The 17198-nt window shown below is 37.6% G+C and overlaps 1 protein-coding gene across 2 annotated transcripts in view; it reads left to right on the plus strand.

Annotated features, from left to right (window-relative positions):
- Positions 1-17198, plus strand: part of Simc1 (SUMO interacting motifs containing 1) — an 81933-nt gene that overhangs the window by 47401 nt on the left and 17334 nt on the right. The window contains exons 2-5 of one of the 2 annotated variants that reach the window (XM_076856569.2): positions 1786-3177; positions 7149-7381; positions 8316-8385; positions 14081-14235. In XM_076856569.2, coding sequence (XP_076712684.2) covers positions 1786-3177; positions 7149-7381; positions 8316-8385; positions 14081-14235 — 1850 coding nt within the window. The remainder of the gene's footprint in view (positions 1-1785; positions 3178-7148; positions 7382-8315; positions 8386-14080; positions 14236-17198) is intronic. The other variant, XM_076856570.1, reaches the window with a different exon arrangement.

Consider the following 17198-nt stretch of genomic DNA (forward strand, 5'->3'; position numbering starts at 1 on the left):
GTCTTATTTTGAAGGCCCTTATGAACCTCACAAGTCTTTGACCTTTTGTCCTGTAGGTCAAGTGGATCTGTCAATGGGCTTTAAAAGGGAGAGACACATGTGATGCTGCATTTTAGCATTTGCTATGGATAAGAGTTCAGACCTTCAGTGGCCTTTCAGCTATTTAATTTCAGTTCAGATAGCCAGTAAGAGTCTTCAAAGGCAGTGATGCAGGGTGGCTGCTGCCTAGGAATGAGGCACTGGATTTCACTAAGCAGTCCTACTCTAGGATGAGGTACAGGCCAACTTCTCACTTGACCCACCCAAAACCTGGGACCTGTTTTGTTGCTGTTGACAGTAGTTAGAAGTAGCATGTGTTTTAGTCAGTCTTTTCATTGCTTTGACCAAAATGTCTGGCAAGAAAAACTTAAAAGTTTATTTGGGGCTCATAGTTTCAAAGATCTCAGTCCATAAAGAGCCAACTCCATTGCTCTGGGCCCAAGGTGAGATAGAACCTCACCTTGGAAGGGTGTGACAGAGGGAAACACATACCCCAGGAACTCACCTTTTCTAGCCATGCCCCATCTGCCTACAATTACACTAAAGCAAGCCCATTCAAAGTAGATAGACTGATTTGGTTACAGCTTTCATAATCTGATAATTTTACTCTGAATATTGCTGCATTAACACAGGATCTTTTGGGGAACCTCTCCCATCTAAACCATAACAACATGATGCCAGCACCAGGACCCTAATGTATTAATGGCAGTGGTCCTCAGTCAGGTGAGAAGACATCTGGAAACTAGACCAATATCATTTCAGGCTTTTGGCACAGAGGTGAATTAAAGTATATCTGGCTGGCATCATCAAGCTTTGTGAACTGGCTGATCAATTTGCTAGGGAATAGGAGCAGAGATAGGTAATTATCCATTAATTAATCTAATTAAGGACCAGACTTAGGGCTGGGATTGTGGCTCAGGGATAGAGTGCTCACCTAGCATGCACGAGGGGCCCTGGGTTCGATCCTCAGAACACATAAAAATAAGTGAATGGAATAAAGGTATTGTGTCTTACTACAACTAAAAAAATAAATATTTTTTTTTAAAAAAGGACCAGACTTACATTATTGGTTTTACAACCCTTATTGTATTATTTTCTGAATCTCTTTTTAAGTCAATTATTGAATAAAGGTGTACATTTCTAGACTCTCTAATAGGGAAAAGAGATCAGGATTTGAATGTCTGTCCCTGCCACTTCACTGTATAATCCTTAGGTAAATAGCCTAGTTCTTCTAACCTCTACTTGTTACATCTGTATAATGGAGATGATATTGCCTACCTTATAGGGTCATAGTGAAAACTTAATATGTCTTGTGAAAGCACTTAATATATTCTCAACACATAGATCCTCTTAAAATAGCTTACTTTCTTGGTTGGCTTCTGTTGTAGGTTGTCCTAGGTATTTACTTTTCCAAACAATGGTTGCTTTCTATTTTGTGAAGGTTGGAATATCCCCTACTCCTCCCTGTCCTCCTTGGACCAGAAAATTTTCCTACAACACTCCCAGTTATATACATCTGGCATTTGAATAATTTAAGAAGGTATAGAAATTGACAACTTTGACACTGACACTGGCAAATGTTGAACAGCGGAAGTAAACTAATGCTTATATTATACAAGATGTGTGAATTATCAGTGAAGCAAGAAGGTAAAATAATATTCATCCTTAAGAGCTGAAACTTAAGTCTTCTGAGGTAAAGGTGAGAGTTCCTTCTTTAATGCTTCTTTTCTCACAATCCTTCAACAGGATTTCATTGACTTAACTAGAGAAACCAGACCAAGGACAAAGGATCGAAATGGACTCTATGTGATTGACCTGACAAGAAATGAGGAAGAAAATCGGCCTATTGCCACTCTTGATTTGACTTTAGAACCTGTCACTGCCTCCCAAAAGGAGCCAGCCAGTCTTCAGACAGGTGCCAGCCTCTCCAACAAAGAGGTGATAGAAAGCCGGGTGGACAGAAGCTCTCGGCCTACAGCACAGAGAATCATTAACAGTGTTCCTGTAGACTTGGACCTGTTGGAAGAAACCACATTTGAAGGTCCCCAACCCCCTGCATCCATCAGTCAGGACTCTGTTTATCCAGCAGAGCCAAATTGTAGCTCAACCACATTCAAAGGTGACCTCAGCTTCTTAGCAAGCCTACAGCTGTCCTCAGATGTTAGCTCTTTCTCCCCAACAAGCAATAATGGTAGCAGCAGCAATCATAGGCCACTCTTGCCATGCCTGCAGCAAGATGTACCTTGCCCACCTCGAGCCTTGCCATGCCTACTTCAAACTTCACCATGTCCACCACGAGCCTCCTCCTGCCCACCACGAGCCTTGTCATGCCCATCACAGACCACGCAGTGTCAACTACAAACTTTGCCTCACCCACCTCGAGAAGTGCCATGCCCTCCTGAAGATGTCCAATGCCCTCAGTGGAGTATGCCAAGCCCACCTCAAGAGCCATCATGGCATCCTCAACACCCACCAAGCCCACCTCAAGACTCTCTGAGCCTACTACAAGATGTACCAGGTCCACCTCAAAAGCTCTTCTATCCACAAGACATGACACACCTGCAAGGCATTCCAAAGTCACTGCAAGACATGCCACAGTCAATAGGAGATGTACCACAGTCAACAGGAAATGTGCCATTGTCACTAGGAAATGTACCACACTCTTCAGGCAAAATGTCACAGTCACCAGGAGGTGTGATTGGTGATATACCACCATTGGGAGATATACCACACTTACCAGATGTGCTGCGCTCACCTAGTGACATGCCATGCTCACCAGGAGACTTGCTTAATTTACCAGAAGACAGGCCTGACTCTCCTCAGAATGATGTACAGAATTGTGATGCTCCTATGGATATCTCAGCTCCATCCTCTCCAAGCTGCTCCCCCAGCCCACAGTCTCCACAGTCTGAAACTTCCTTAGAGAAAGTTCCTTGGCTTTCTGTCATGGAAACACCAGCCAGAAAAGAGATATCACTGTCAGAGCCTGCCATCTCGGGGTCTGCCCAGGTACAAGCACGAACACTGCAAGGTGGGCTATACAACAAACCCTGCCTGCACAGACTGAAGTACTTCTTACGACCTCCAGTACATCACCTCTTCTTCCAGACACTAATACCTGACAAAGACACACGAGAGGTGAGCTAACACATCTTCCCCGGGATTGAGTGTCCTTTCTATAGGCCTTGGATAAAATTTCTGTAACTGGAATTCATGCATGAGAGGACAGATGAAGTATAAATGAAATTTTTATCTTTCACATTCAGTATAGAGTCAGATCTGGGTTCAAATTTCAGCCCTACAGTTAAAAACCAGCACTGTACAAATTGTTTTACCTTTGTTGATCATAGCCTTCCTATCTGTAAAATGGAGGTAAAAACATACCTCAGAGGGTCACTGAATGAAAAGTGCTTCTTAGTGTCTGATTCATCATGGGCTTCATCAAATTCTTATTTTCAATTCCTATACCTCTGTCTTCCTGACACTCTCATTACAGCTTCTATATCACAGAGAATAATACTCTCTCATCACTTTAATGCCTACAAAATTATTACTCCAAATTTGAGAGTAGAAATTCTGTTTTAAGACTTTAGTGGGAATGCTACTTCTCTTTGGTCTTCATTAATATATGAGAAATAAGCTAGATATATAAGGGGGGAAAAATGAGATTAAGTCTCACATTATTAAGCCTTTAAAGCTTGGGGTTTTTTTTATTATTTTCCACAACTCCCATCCCCAACATTAAGAAGACTGGCTTGAAGTAGTTCAAAAAGTGAAAAGGCACACTCTCCTTCAGGGAGGAGTGATCAACTTACCAGGTGCCAGAAATTGACATTTATGTCTTCTCCTTCTGAATGACTATCTACTAGGTCATTCTCTTTTCTCCTGCAAGTTTGCTTCAGGTTGGTGAAACATCTGTCCATTATCAAGAGCATCCTTGAGCTGGGTACAGTGGCACGTCTGTAATCCCAGCTACTCAGGAGGATCATAAGTCTGAGGCCAGCCCCTCCAATTTAACAAGACCCTGTGTCTCAAAATAAAATGGAGCCAGGCATGGTGGCACTTACCTATAATCTCAGCAAAGCACTAAGCAACTTAGCAAGACTCCATCTCAAATTTTAAAAAAATAAAAAGGGCTGGGAATGTAGCCCCTGGGTTCAGTCCCCAGTGCCAGTAAACAAATAAATATGGCTGAGAATATAGCTCAGTGGTAGAGTTCTCCTGGGTTTAATCACCAGTATTGAAGAAGGAAAAAAATAAGAGCACCTTTGGGTGACTTGAGAGTTTGTAAGTTTCCATAGTCAAGGTTGTGGTACTCTGAGTTGCTGCACCGATATGGAAGCTATTCCTTTTTTGTGTTCACATAGTTCAGATTTCAGCCATCTGGAACCTATCTATAAATCTTTTCTCTCTTCTCCTTTAATTTCTTTGGTGCTTTCAATAAATATTTCTTCACTGGGGAGCTTTCCTCCCAGAACTTCTTTATTCCCTACCTCTGCAACCTGTTAGCCATTTCCCTTGATTCCTCCGAGTCTCTTTTTGTTTAACTCTAAAATAAGAATTGTATCATAAAGTCGTTTGACTTAAAAGTAAACACATAACAACACATAGCTACCTTTCAGAGCTTATGGTAGTACCCTACAAATACTTTTTTCAGAGCTAGGGATATAACTCAGTATAGAATATGGCCTAGTTAGTGTGCATGAGGCTCTGGGTTCAATTCCCAGCCATCACCACCCCAAAAACAAAAAATTATTTCCTTTAAGAAAAATTTGAGGGCTGGGTTGTGGCTCAGTGGTAGAGCTCTCACCTAAAATGTGTGAGGCACTGGGCTCAATCCTCAGCACCACATAAATAAATCAATAAAGGTATTGTGTTCATCTACAACTAAAAAAAAATACTTTAAAAAAAAGGAAAGAAAGAAATAATTTGTAGACATCAAAACAACATGTAAACATTTGTTTGTAGATGTCCCTAATTTTATCAAAAAACAAAAACCTGATACAAATTCAAGATTATAAAGTGTATCCCATGTAAAATCAGTCATCAAAATAAGATTTTTATTTTTCTTTTCTTTTTCTCCAATTTTTATTGCATGCCTTATACATTAATGGTCTCTCATCAGAGCTCAGAGGGAACCTGCAGGGTGATTTGAGACATCAGGAAAGTCAACTGGTCTTCTCTTGTCCTGATTTTCTGGAGAGGCAATTCCAGCCTTTACTGTTTTATTGTATTAGCCTATACTGTCAGATTTTTGTTGGTTAGCCGTTTTAAAATTAATTCTTATTTTCTGATTTTAAAAATAATGCTTGTTGTCAGGCACAGTGTCACATGCCTGTAATCCCAGCAACTCGGGAGGCTGAGGCAGGCAGGTTGCAAGTGCAAAGGCAACCTCAGCAATTTAGCAAAATTCTGCCTCAAAATAAAAAATAAAAATGGCTGGGGTTGTAGTTCAGTGGTAGAGCACTTGCCTAGGATGTGTGAGGCAAGGGGTTCAATTCTCAGGACCACATAAAAATGAAATAAAAGTCCATCGACAACTTAAAAAAAAAGTATTTAAAAAAAATGCTTGGGGGCTCTGGATGTGGCTCAAGTGGTAGCGCGCTTACCTGGCATTAGTGAGGCACTGGGTTTGATCCTCAGTATCACGTAAAAGAAAATAAAGATATTGTGTATCCACCTAAAACTAAAAAATAAATTTAAAGAAAAATAATTAGGTTTGTAGCTCAGTGGTTAAGCGCCCCTGGATTCAATCCCTGTTTTCAGAATAAATAAATAAATAAAATTTTTAAAATGCTTATAATAAAATATTTAAAAATTACTCAGGGCTGGGGTTGTGGCTCAGCAGTAAAGCATTTGCCTATCATGGGTGAGGCCCTGGGTTTGATCCTCAGCACCACATAAAAATAAATAAATAAAATAAAGGTATTGTGTCCAACTCAACTAAAAATTTAAAAATAATAATAATTACTCATGCTATCAGCAGTTATTATTTTGAATAATTTGGTATATTTCCTTCCCAGTTGTCTTTTCCTACATAACCATTTTTTATTTTTTTAATAATTGGGGGTTTAGCATATATTTATTTACTTTTATTGTTGTTGCTTATAGAATGCAAAGGTTAAGTCAGTGGCTTTGGGGTTATGCCACTATGTTTGAAACTAGCTTCTGCCATTTGTTGCATAATAAAATATTTGCCCTCTAACTATGTTTCTTTTCTTTGTTAGTTAAATAGGATCAATAATAGTACATAGTTCTTAGGGTTGTTGAAAGAACTAAGGATAATTTAGATGTTCAAAAAGTTTTATTAATGTTATTATTCTCATATTAAGTCAACTTTTAATTTTTTTCCTTCTAATTATAAAACTAATAAGTGCCTACTATGGAAAAATTGAAAAATACAGAATAGATTCTAGAGGAAAAAACCACCCTAACTCTATCACCCAGCTAATAAAACACACACACACACACACACACACACACACACACTTTTCACATATTCTCTCCTAATCTACGTACATGTTTTAGGGGGACAAAGCATCAATATTTACCATTGTCTCAAAAAATGAAATTTTTCTCCTAACAACAAAAAATATATTTAAATTTTCTTCCGTATCTATTTCACTATCTGATATAGCATTACAATTGCCCTAAATCTCTTGTCATCCTTAACCCAAAATTAACTCAGGCTAGTTCTTGACTCTTGTATTTTCTTTCTATGCTATATTTTAATATAAATTAAGTCATGCTCTATATAGCATTTATAATTCCTTTCTTTTATTTTTATATAAGCTTTTCCCCAAGGTCATTAAGAGTTTTTTTTTCAGCTATCTTTTTATTATTATTATTAGTTGTTGATGGACCTTTATTTTATTTGTTTATATGTGGTACTGAGAATTGAACCCAGTTCCTCATACATGCTAGGCAAGTACTCTACCACTGAGCCATAACCCCAGCCCAAGAGTTTTTTAAATAATGTCTTTTTTTTCTTTTGAAATTATGAAATATTTCAAATACATGGAAACTTTGTCTCTTCAACCAGTTCCAGAATCTCTTGTTTTTATGTACTGTAGAAATCTACCCTAATTTCTTTCTTTTTATCTCAACAGAGCAAGGGTCAAAAGTTAGAACCCATCCCTCCTCGAAGACTAAGAATGGTAACAAACACCATTGAAGAAAACTTCCCCCTGGGGACTGTGCAGTTTTTGATGGACTTCGTATCACCCCAGCATTACCCACCTGGAGATATTGTGGCTCATATTATCCAGAAAATCCTGCTCAGTGGCTCTGAGACTGTGGATGTCCTCAAGGAGGCCTATATGCTTCTCATGAAAATTCAACAGTATGAACCATAACAGTTGACTGTTTGGGGGAATTTGGACCCAGCACAGTTTTCTGTTGCCTTAACTTTATTCAGCTAACTATTAGGGAGGGTTTCAGTTTCTTTTGCTTTTTTGGGTGGTGGGAGGAGGAGGGGGACTGGAACCTAGGGGCACTCCACCACTGAGCTATATCCCCAGCCCTTTTTATTTTGTTTTGAGACAGTCTCACTAAGTTGCCAAAACTGTCCTCAAACTTGTGATTCTCCTACCTCAGCCTCCTTCATTACTGGGATTATAGGCATGTACCATCATATCCAGCTAGAAGGTTTCTTAATATATTAGTGTTATTTTAATTGCAAGTCACAGGAAAACCAATCAAAAGTGGCTTTAACAGCTGCTATAAGAGAATTTAATGATTTGTGTACTAGAAACGGAATAAGATGTGAGTTCATTCTGTGTTAAGAAATGGTTACCACAGTCTGTTTTTCAGTTCTGCTTTTATTTTCAGGCTCCACATGTTAGTCATCAACCTACTCACAGTAGGAGAGTCCACTTCCCTGATAGTCACATGAGAATTCTGAAATTGAGTTTTGTATGATTTAATTAGCCTAATATGAAACATGAACTCATCTTTAAACAAATCACTGTGAATTAAGGGGTAGAATATCATGATTCACTCAAAACTAACATGTTTTATCCTGGGGTCCTGGTAGGTAAAGCTAATTAGCTAAGAGTATAAAGAGCTGGTTTCCTTAAGATACAATTCCCAAAAGTGACGGATAATGGGTACCAAAAACCAATGAAGTTCTACTACATTCAGACTGACATAGTGATGTACCAGAGGGTAGAGCTGACCACTGAGGATGAGGAGGCTTTTTCTTCTGTCCTCTTCAGATCCTATTTCTTCTTCTTCTATATTCTCCATAATTCTAATTGATGTCATTTGACTTTCAGGCTGCATCCAGCCAATGCTAAGACAGTGGAGTGGGACTGGAAACTGCTCACGTACGTCATGGAAGAAGAGGTAACATAATAATTATGAAGGTGCATCTTTTCAGAGGAAGTTTTTACTACAAAGAAAGTTCTACCCCTGCCAAACAATTACACAACTAAAATGGGTGCTGTTTTCCAATTCAAGTACGAATAGATTCACTCTCTTTTTGAGTTCCCATTTAAAATATTATTAAGTATGCTGGCATGGAAGCACATGCCTGTAGTTCCAGCTACTTAAGAGCCTAAGGTGTGAGCATCACTCAAGCCCACAGGTTTTAGGGCAACATAGTAAGACACCATCTCAAAAACAAACAAACAAACTGTTAATAAATAGGTGTTGGGGCTGCAGCTCAGTGGTAGAGCCCTTGCCTCGCACATGTGAGGCACTGGGTTCAATCCTCCAACACCACATATAAATAAATAAATATTGTGTCCATGTACATTTAAAAAAAATTTTTTAATGCTAACAAATAAATGTAGAAAGTTATAAATCCATTGTTATACATGGGAGAACAACATATGTGAATAAAAATTTGGAAGATCTAAAGAAAATATAGGAGTGGTACCTAATGAAGCTGGACAAAGAAAGCCAGCTGGGTAGAAATACATGCAGGAGAGACAGTAGCCACATAGGGAAGAAATCTTCTCTTCTGAGCACCAGAGAAGTTTTATTAGATTCAGAAACACAATATATATAGCAAAAGATGTGAGTCAGATATGGGTTGTAAATGTGTATCTGTTGAAAATCTTTAGAGGGAGCAGTCAACTTCCCCATTGTTTAGCAGAGAAAGTTCAATAGCCAGGTTATCTATCTTTCAGGTAAAAAGTCAGGAAAATTCCTTATCTGAAAGTAATGAGCCATCTGCAATAAACAAAGACTTCTAATTGGTAAGCTGAAAAAAGGTGTTCCACGTTCTGACTTTTAGGTGGTCCCAAAATTAGCTGCCAGAGCTTTGTCTGCTTGCCCTAAAGCAATTAGATAAAACAAATGATTTTCAACTTTGAATTAAATAAAAACTCTATTTCTTAAGAGGCCACCTATGGTTGTGCATCCAAGAAATGAGGGAGTACCCAAAAAAGAGGGAGACATGGAGTCCAAAGAATAGTAGATTGAATCCAAAAGAGTATTGAAGAGAAGTCCCCAAATTAGCAGTGAATAGCAGACCAAGGCAGCAGTTACTCCAGGTTAGAGTGAAGTGACAGAGGGCTTTAAGAATTGTCTGAGAGACATCAGTAAAATGGCTTAAGTAAGAAGCTCCAGGTCCTTGTTCTTCAGTGGAGACACTGAGTTAACAATATATGGACCAGAAGACCTGTGTGAGAACTCTAGAGGCCAGAATACCTGCAGGGCCCAAACTAAAGTAAAACCAAGAAGATATTCCATCAAAAGAGGTAGGAAAGTCTGTGGTACTTTGCATGTCCATGCCCTGTCCCCTACCCAGCACAGCAAACCACAACCAGAAAGAAGTCTCCCATGGCCTCTCTCTTGGGACAGAAATGAAAGAGCATCCATTATGCTAGTTTGTTGGGGACTGCCAAGGGACTGATTTCCGTCTTGCCAGATTCAGCACTGATATAAACAGTAGCATAGCTTGTAAGCTGCTGAAAATAGAGGCAAGCACTGAAATATATTAGAACTGCAGAGTCTACAGTTTCACAGGCAGATTCCAAGGGATGCAGGAAATTACAAGCTCCTGAAAGAAACAAGGGGCAAGCCACTTGAGAAATTAAAAGATCAGTACATGCATAATCCCAAAGCAAAGACATCATAAAAAAAGATGTGAGATCCAGAACTTCGTCGAGCCAGGCTGATTGGTGAAAGTCTTCTACAGAAACCCAATCTAAACTAGACTGGAAAAGGTAGTTATTATTTCAGATGCCTAAATCTCAACAAAAGGTCACAGGAAGAGCTGGTTCTCCAAAAAAGATGAACAAAATAGATAAACCCTTAGGTAGACTAAGAAAAAGAGAGAAGACATAAAATCAGAGATGAAAAGGGACACATTACAGCTGACACCACAGAAACACAAAAGTTCATGAGAAATTACTACAAACCAACCACTATGTGCCAGCAAATTTGATAACTTAGAAGAAATGGATAAATTTTGATAATTTAGAACAAATGGACATAAACACATTAAGAAGACCACATCATGAAGAAATAGGAAAATACCACTTATTAGATTGGCTACTCTAAAATTTTTAAAGAGGAAAATAAGTGTTGTTAAGGATAATGGAGAAATTGGAATCTCTGTGCACTCTTGAAGGAATTGTGAAATGGTACAATTGCTATGGAAAAACCTCCTCAAAAAATTAATAGAATTACCATGTGATCCAGCAATCCCAATTTAAGTTATATATGAAAACAAATTGAAAGCAAGTTCTCAAAGAAATATGTATAACCCATGTGCAGAAGCAGCATAATTTACAATAACCAAGAAGAAACAACCCCAAGATCTATCAACAGGTGAGTCTATAAACAAAATGTGGTTTAATCATCCAATGGAATGTTAATTCTGTCTTAAAAAGGAAGGAAATCTTGTCACATTCTAAAGCAGGGATGAAACTTTAGGACACTATGCTAAGTAAAATATACCAGTCACTAAAGGACAAATACTCTGTGATTCCACTTAAATGGGGTATCAAAAATTCAATGAAACAGAAAATAGAATGATAGTTACCAGGGACTGTGGAGAGTAAGAAACAGGAAGTTATTGTTTAAGGAATATAGAATTTCAATGTTGCAAGATGAAAACTTCTAGAGATCTTTTGCACAACTTATGAATATACTTAATACTATGTGTATTTAAAATGGCTGATAGAAATTTAATATGTGTATTTACCACACTTTTAAAAATTATGAGAAAACAATAACAAACATTAGCAAAAATATGGAGAATAGTAAATCTCATCCATTGCTGGTGCAAAATGTAAATGGTACAACCACTTTGGAAAGCAGTTTGGCAGTTTCTTTAAAAAGTTAAACATAAATTTATCATGGAGTCTATATATTCAGCTTCTAGATACAGACCTAAAAAATTTGGAAATGTCAAGAGACGACTTACATGTGAATATTCATAGAAACATTACTTATAATAGCCAAAAAATGTCTACCTACTTGTGAATAGGTAAACAAAATGCACTGTATACATACAGTGAAATATTATTGGGCAATAAAAAGGAATTAATAGAGAGAGAAGAGGGGAGGGGAGGGGGGAGGGGGGATAGTAGAGGATAGGAAAGGCAGCAGAATACAACAGACACCAGAATGGCAATATGTAAATCAATGGTTCTGCAACTGATGTGATTCTGCAATCTGTATATGGGGTAAAAATGGGAGCTCATATCCCACTTGAATCAAAGTGTGAAATATGATATATCAAGAACTATGTAATGTTTTGAACAACCTACAATAAAAATTAATTTTAAAAAAAAAGGAATTAATATAGATAAATTATGGGTGAACCTCAGAAAACATTAAGCTAAATAAAAGAAACCACACCAAAAAAAGAAAAAAATTACATATTGTGTGATTCTGTATATATGAAATGTCTAGAAAAGGCAAATCTAGAGAGGAATGGGAATTAGCTGCATTAATTAATTCATTCATTCACAAGGGATCTTCTTGGAGTTGAAATGTTCTTTAAAAAACGTGATTTTTTTTTTTTAGTATAGTATATAGATTTCCAGTATAGTAATTAATTTTAACATAGTCCTGACACTTTTTTAAACTCTAATTATAACATTGAAAATCAATTTAGATACAAAGCATAGGAGAGATTTTTATTAGCCTTTATTATATAAAGTGAAAAGTGCAGAAGACAAAGATTGGGAGATGAAAGAGACATGATCTCTGCAGATTGTCCTTATCTTCCAAAGTGGAGAATCAGGAAATAATGCCTAGATATGATGAAGAATAGTTATTTCTGGAAGATAAGAGGTAGAAGTTTTACATGAGTGAGTCAGACTTTATGTAGCATAGTATAATTCAGTAGATCATGTTTAATGTTAAGAAATAGCAAAAGCCTATTTCTTCAGAGATATATAGGGTGACTTTCAGAGAGAACTGGTATGGTAGAGAGTATTATCAATACAAGACTTTCTTTTATTGCAGATTTAACACAAGTACTTGGTTTTTTGTGTGTGTTTGCTACTGGTAATGGAACCCAGGTGTGTTCTACCATGAAACTACATCAGTTTTGTTTTGTTTTTGTTTTTGAGATAGGGTCTCACTAAGTTAAACCTGGGCCAGCTTTGAACTTGCCCTCCCCCTTCCTCTTAGCCTCCAGAATAGCTGAGATTATAGGTATACATTGCACCCAATCTAAATACGTGGGTTTTTAAGACAATTTTTTTTGCATCAGTTATTAAGGATCAGAGAAAAATATACACATTTTGAAGGCAACGATATCATCACTTCCTCCTCAAAAGTAATATATACTTTTTTTTTTTTAAATATATACTGATATGTACTTAGTATTGTCATTCTGGTTTCTGATAACTGAACCATACTGTGGAAGGGAATACACCCTGAAATTTGAAAGTTCTCACATATCCCAGAAACATTTGGTGCCTTTTGAGCTCCTGAACTCCTAGCACTTGTCTCCCAGTAAATGGAAGCCAACAAATTGTACATGCCTGCTTGCTATGTGTCAGGTATCAACACTGTCTTTGGTAAATTAGAATTATACCCAACAAATCACAAAGACACTCAGACTCCAAACAGGTAAGTTAAATCAGGAATGAAGCTACCTTTAAAGCAAATAACAGCAACAAAACATAAGGTCTCTGTGCCACCAAAGCCCGTGTTCTTTGCCTGTGTCAGTTAGGATCATTTTACAGGATTCTCTGTGACAGTTGAGACTTGCTTAAACAATAAGAGTATGCATCAGCTCATGGTGCTGCAAGTTTAGTAGTAGGGTGGACATCATGGTTGTTTGATCTAGCAGCTCAGCAGTTATTAAAAAAACAGTTTCTCTCCTGTGATCTGCAAGCCAGTTTTTAATTTATCCTTGGGCTGATAAAGTCCAATGAGTAAGAGAGAGACTTGACTTCTCATGGCAGTCTTAAAAATAAAAACATCTACAATTCTGACAACTCTAGATCTCCAGTTGCAACTTAGACATTAGGAAATTATCCATAGGTGTCTAGATCCTTTGAACAGATAAATCATTTTTAATCCCTAAAACAAAATAAAATGGTTTCTAAGACCTTACAGAGTATGATTCTTTTAGCAGCTGTCCTATTTTTTTCCTTTTTTGCCATGATTACCTGTTCTCTCCCATATCCCTTTTTTTTTTTTTTTTTGGCACCAGGACTGAACCCAGGGGCACATAACCACTGAGCTGCCTTCCCAAACCATTTTAATTTTTTTTTAATTTAGAGACAGAGTCTTGCTAAGTTGCTGAGACTGGCTTTGAACTCTCTTTTCTTTTTTTTTCCTTTTTTTTTTTTTTTTTTTTTTTTTGGTGCTGGGAATTGAACCCAGGGCCTCATGCACACATGAGCTATATCCCCAGCCCCGGCTTTGAACTCTCAGTCCTCCTGCCTTAACCTCCTAAACTTCTGGGATTACAGGTGGGCACCACTGCACCTGGCCAAGAAACCTTTCTTTTAGGTACAAACTTGTTAACTCATGACCTTTTCTTAGGCTTAGTGGGTAAGACATCTTACTGCCATCCAAGAAACTGAAAAGAAAGACTGACTTCTCATTCCTTGTCCCACAGGGTCAAACTCTGCCTGGGCGAGTCCTTTTCCTGCGTTATGTAGTACAGACCCTAGAAGATGACTTTCAGCAGATCCTGAGGAGACAGCGGCAGCACCTGCAGCAATCTATTGCAAACACTGTGCTGTCCTGTGACAAGCAGCCCCACAATGTCAGGTAATCAGCCACCATAGCCATGGGAAGACAAGATGTAAGGGGCTATAGGTGGGTAGCACAGTATCTGTTGGGTGAGGTTTTATGGTCACTAGATACCCTAACAGGAATCATTATTATATAGATAAACCCTTCCTGCACCAATAATGTGGCAAGTACCATGACTCTTAAGACTATCTGACTTCTATTGGTCTAATTATTTTAGTATGGTTCAAACACCTTGTGAGTTCCGGGGGGAACCTTCATGTTTTTGATTTTTTATTTCCATCTTTCAGTGAATTCAGTATTAATCTCATTTGTCACTAACTAGTTTTAGAAAAGTAATATGACAGTAGGTCATTTGGCTGACAACAAGTTCAATAGGAAGCAAGTGTGTGTGTGTGTGTGTGTGTGTTTTCAGTTCAATAGGAAGCAAGTGTGTGTGTGTTTTCGGGATTGAACCCGAGGATGCTCTACTTTGGAACTACATTCCCAGCACGTTTTAATTTTTTATTTTGAAACAGGGTCTTACTGGGTTGTCCAGGCTGGCCTCAAACTTGCAATCCTCCTGCCTTAGCCTCCCAAGTCACTGGGATTACAGCATGTGGAGTCTTTTTTTTTTTTTTTTTTTTTCTTTGTAGAGCTTCTGAAAGCTGCAGAATATAAAACTACTGTATGTTAATATTAAAGAGAAAAAATTTATTTCTAGGTTGGGAATCTTAGGCTAGAACTTAATCTTTGTGCATATGAGAAGTCAACCTCAAATTCTTTGCCAACTAGGTCTCAGTCTCCCTTTAAGATTCATATTGGAAGTCTCCCATACTGGAGATTAAACCCAGAAGATCTTTACCACTGGGCTACATCCCTGGGTTTCTGGGGGTTGTTGTTGTTTTTGTTTTTTGGTTTGGTGTTTTGTTTTGTTTTGTTTTGTTTTTTAGACAAGGTCTCACTAAATTGTCCAGGTTGTCCTCAAACTTGGAGTCCTCCTGCCTCAGCCTCCTGAGATTACCAAGTAGGCACTATTATGCCGGGTCATCAGCTTCTTCTTTGTGAAGATCTGAGTTGAAACATTTTGACCTCTTCAATCTGTATTGGTTGTCCTCTTTGCCAGTATTGATCATAAAACTTGAGTATTCCTTTTACTCTTTTCAATCTTGGATCTTTGTTTGCCCTGTGTCTTTTTCTTTCTTGGTTTACTCCCTTGTTAGATTTGCTTGTTTATTTGTATGTTTGTTTAGGATAGGTTCTCACTGTCACCCAGGCTGGCCTCAAACTTCTGGGCTCAAATAGTCCTCCTGCCTCAACCTCCAAAGTCGATGCAATTACAGGCATCTGTCAACACCTCCAGCTAACTCCCTTCATTTGATGAATCAGTCTAGAGCTTCCAAATAAAATTATATGGGAAGTAAAGTTTTTGAGATCTTGTATATCTAAAACATTTTTTCACACATATTGATTGATAACTAGGCTGAATTTAAATATCTAGTTAGAAATAACTATGTCCTCTTGCTTCCAAAATTGCTATTAAGAAGTCATGAGCTATTTTGATTAGTGATTCTTCATGTGTGTCATTGTTTTTTCCTCTGGAAGTTGTAGAGCACTCTTGGATATCTATATTCATCCATTGTATTTGATATTCAGTGGGCCATTTCAGTCTGGAAATGTAATTTTTCGTTTCTAGAAAATGGATTTCTCATTTTTATTATCACGTTTCTAATTTTCTTTCTTTTTTTTTTTTTTTTTTTTTTTTGTGCTGCTGGGTATTGAACTAAGGGCCACTTTACCATGGAACCATATTCCCACCCTTTTTTATTTTTCATTTTGAGACAGAGTCTTGCTAAGTTTTCAGGCCAGCCTCAAACTTGTGATCCTCCTACCTCCGCCTCCTTAATTGCTGGGATTATAGGCATACACCACCACACATAGCTATTTACAATTTTCAAGAACTCTTTTATTTTTTCTTAACATGTTTCTTATTAAAATCAACAAATAGTATTCTATTCTTGTTCTTTCCTGGACCCATACCATTTCATATCTTCAGTACTTGTCATAGATTTTTGGTTTAGTTTATTCTCTGAATATCACTTTCTACCAAGTCACTTTTTTTTTAATAGCTAATTAGTAAATGTCTCTTATGTTAGAAGTTTTCTAGACATCTGATAAGCCTTAGTAATTTATCCCTGTTGAAAGGTGAGAGATTGAAAAAATGATGGAAATTCTGAGGACACAGAGTACTTGCCATCTCTGCACTTCCCTGTAGGTGGAACTGGATTCCCATTTTTTAAGACAGTCTCCCATATCAACACATCAGCGTTTTCAGGTCTTTCCACCTGAGCTAGTCGAGTTTTCCAGAGATTTCCAGTTCCTTCAAGTCAAAGAACAAGATTCCAGGGTTTTGAAGATAGGTGTAAGATGATGACATGGGTCTCTGCATTCAATGTTCCTGTGTTCATTTTAGTGCTCCTGTTTGTTTTGATACCTTTGTGTCCACACTGCCTCTGGTATCCCCTATCAGAGATTCTGTTTGACCTCTCCACAAAGGGAACCCGTAGTCTACAGGGTTGGTGAAGATGATATAGGAGTATAAAAATTTCTTAAGCAAATTTAAGCCCTTCTACTTATTTTAATATACTTCCTTTCACCTTTCTCTTTCAGAGAAACCCACTACTGTCATTTGCAAAGCTTATTGGAATGTTTTTTCTTTGTTTTTCTTTCTTTCTTTTTTTTTTTTTTTTTGGCAGGGGGGCAGCATATATAGAATTGCTCTTTTCTACTGCTAGCTTAGGATTCAGCTTTCTGTTCTAAGTCAATTTAAAAAAAGTAAAATTTATTCCTTTGCCAAATTCACATATTTGGATTAATCATTATCCTTAAAACATGACACACTTGCCTTATTTGTTTTTAGTTATCTAGTTACCTTTAATTTTATAGTCAGCATGTCTTAACCTATCCCCCCCCCCAATCAAAGATGAGGATCTTGACAATTC

This window comes from Callospermophilus lateralis, chromosome 5, assembly GCF_048772815.1.
Source record: "Callospermophilus lateralis isolate mCalLat2 chromosome 5, mCalLat2.hap1, whole genome shotgun sequence".
NCBI classification, from domain to species: domain Eukaryota; kingdom Metazoa; phylum Chordata; class Mammalia; order Rodentia; family Sciuridae; genus Callospermophilus; species Callospermophilus lateralis.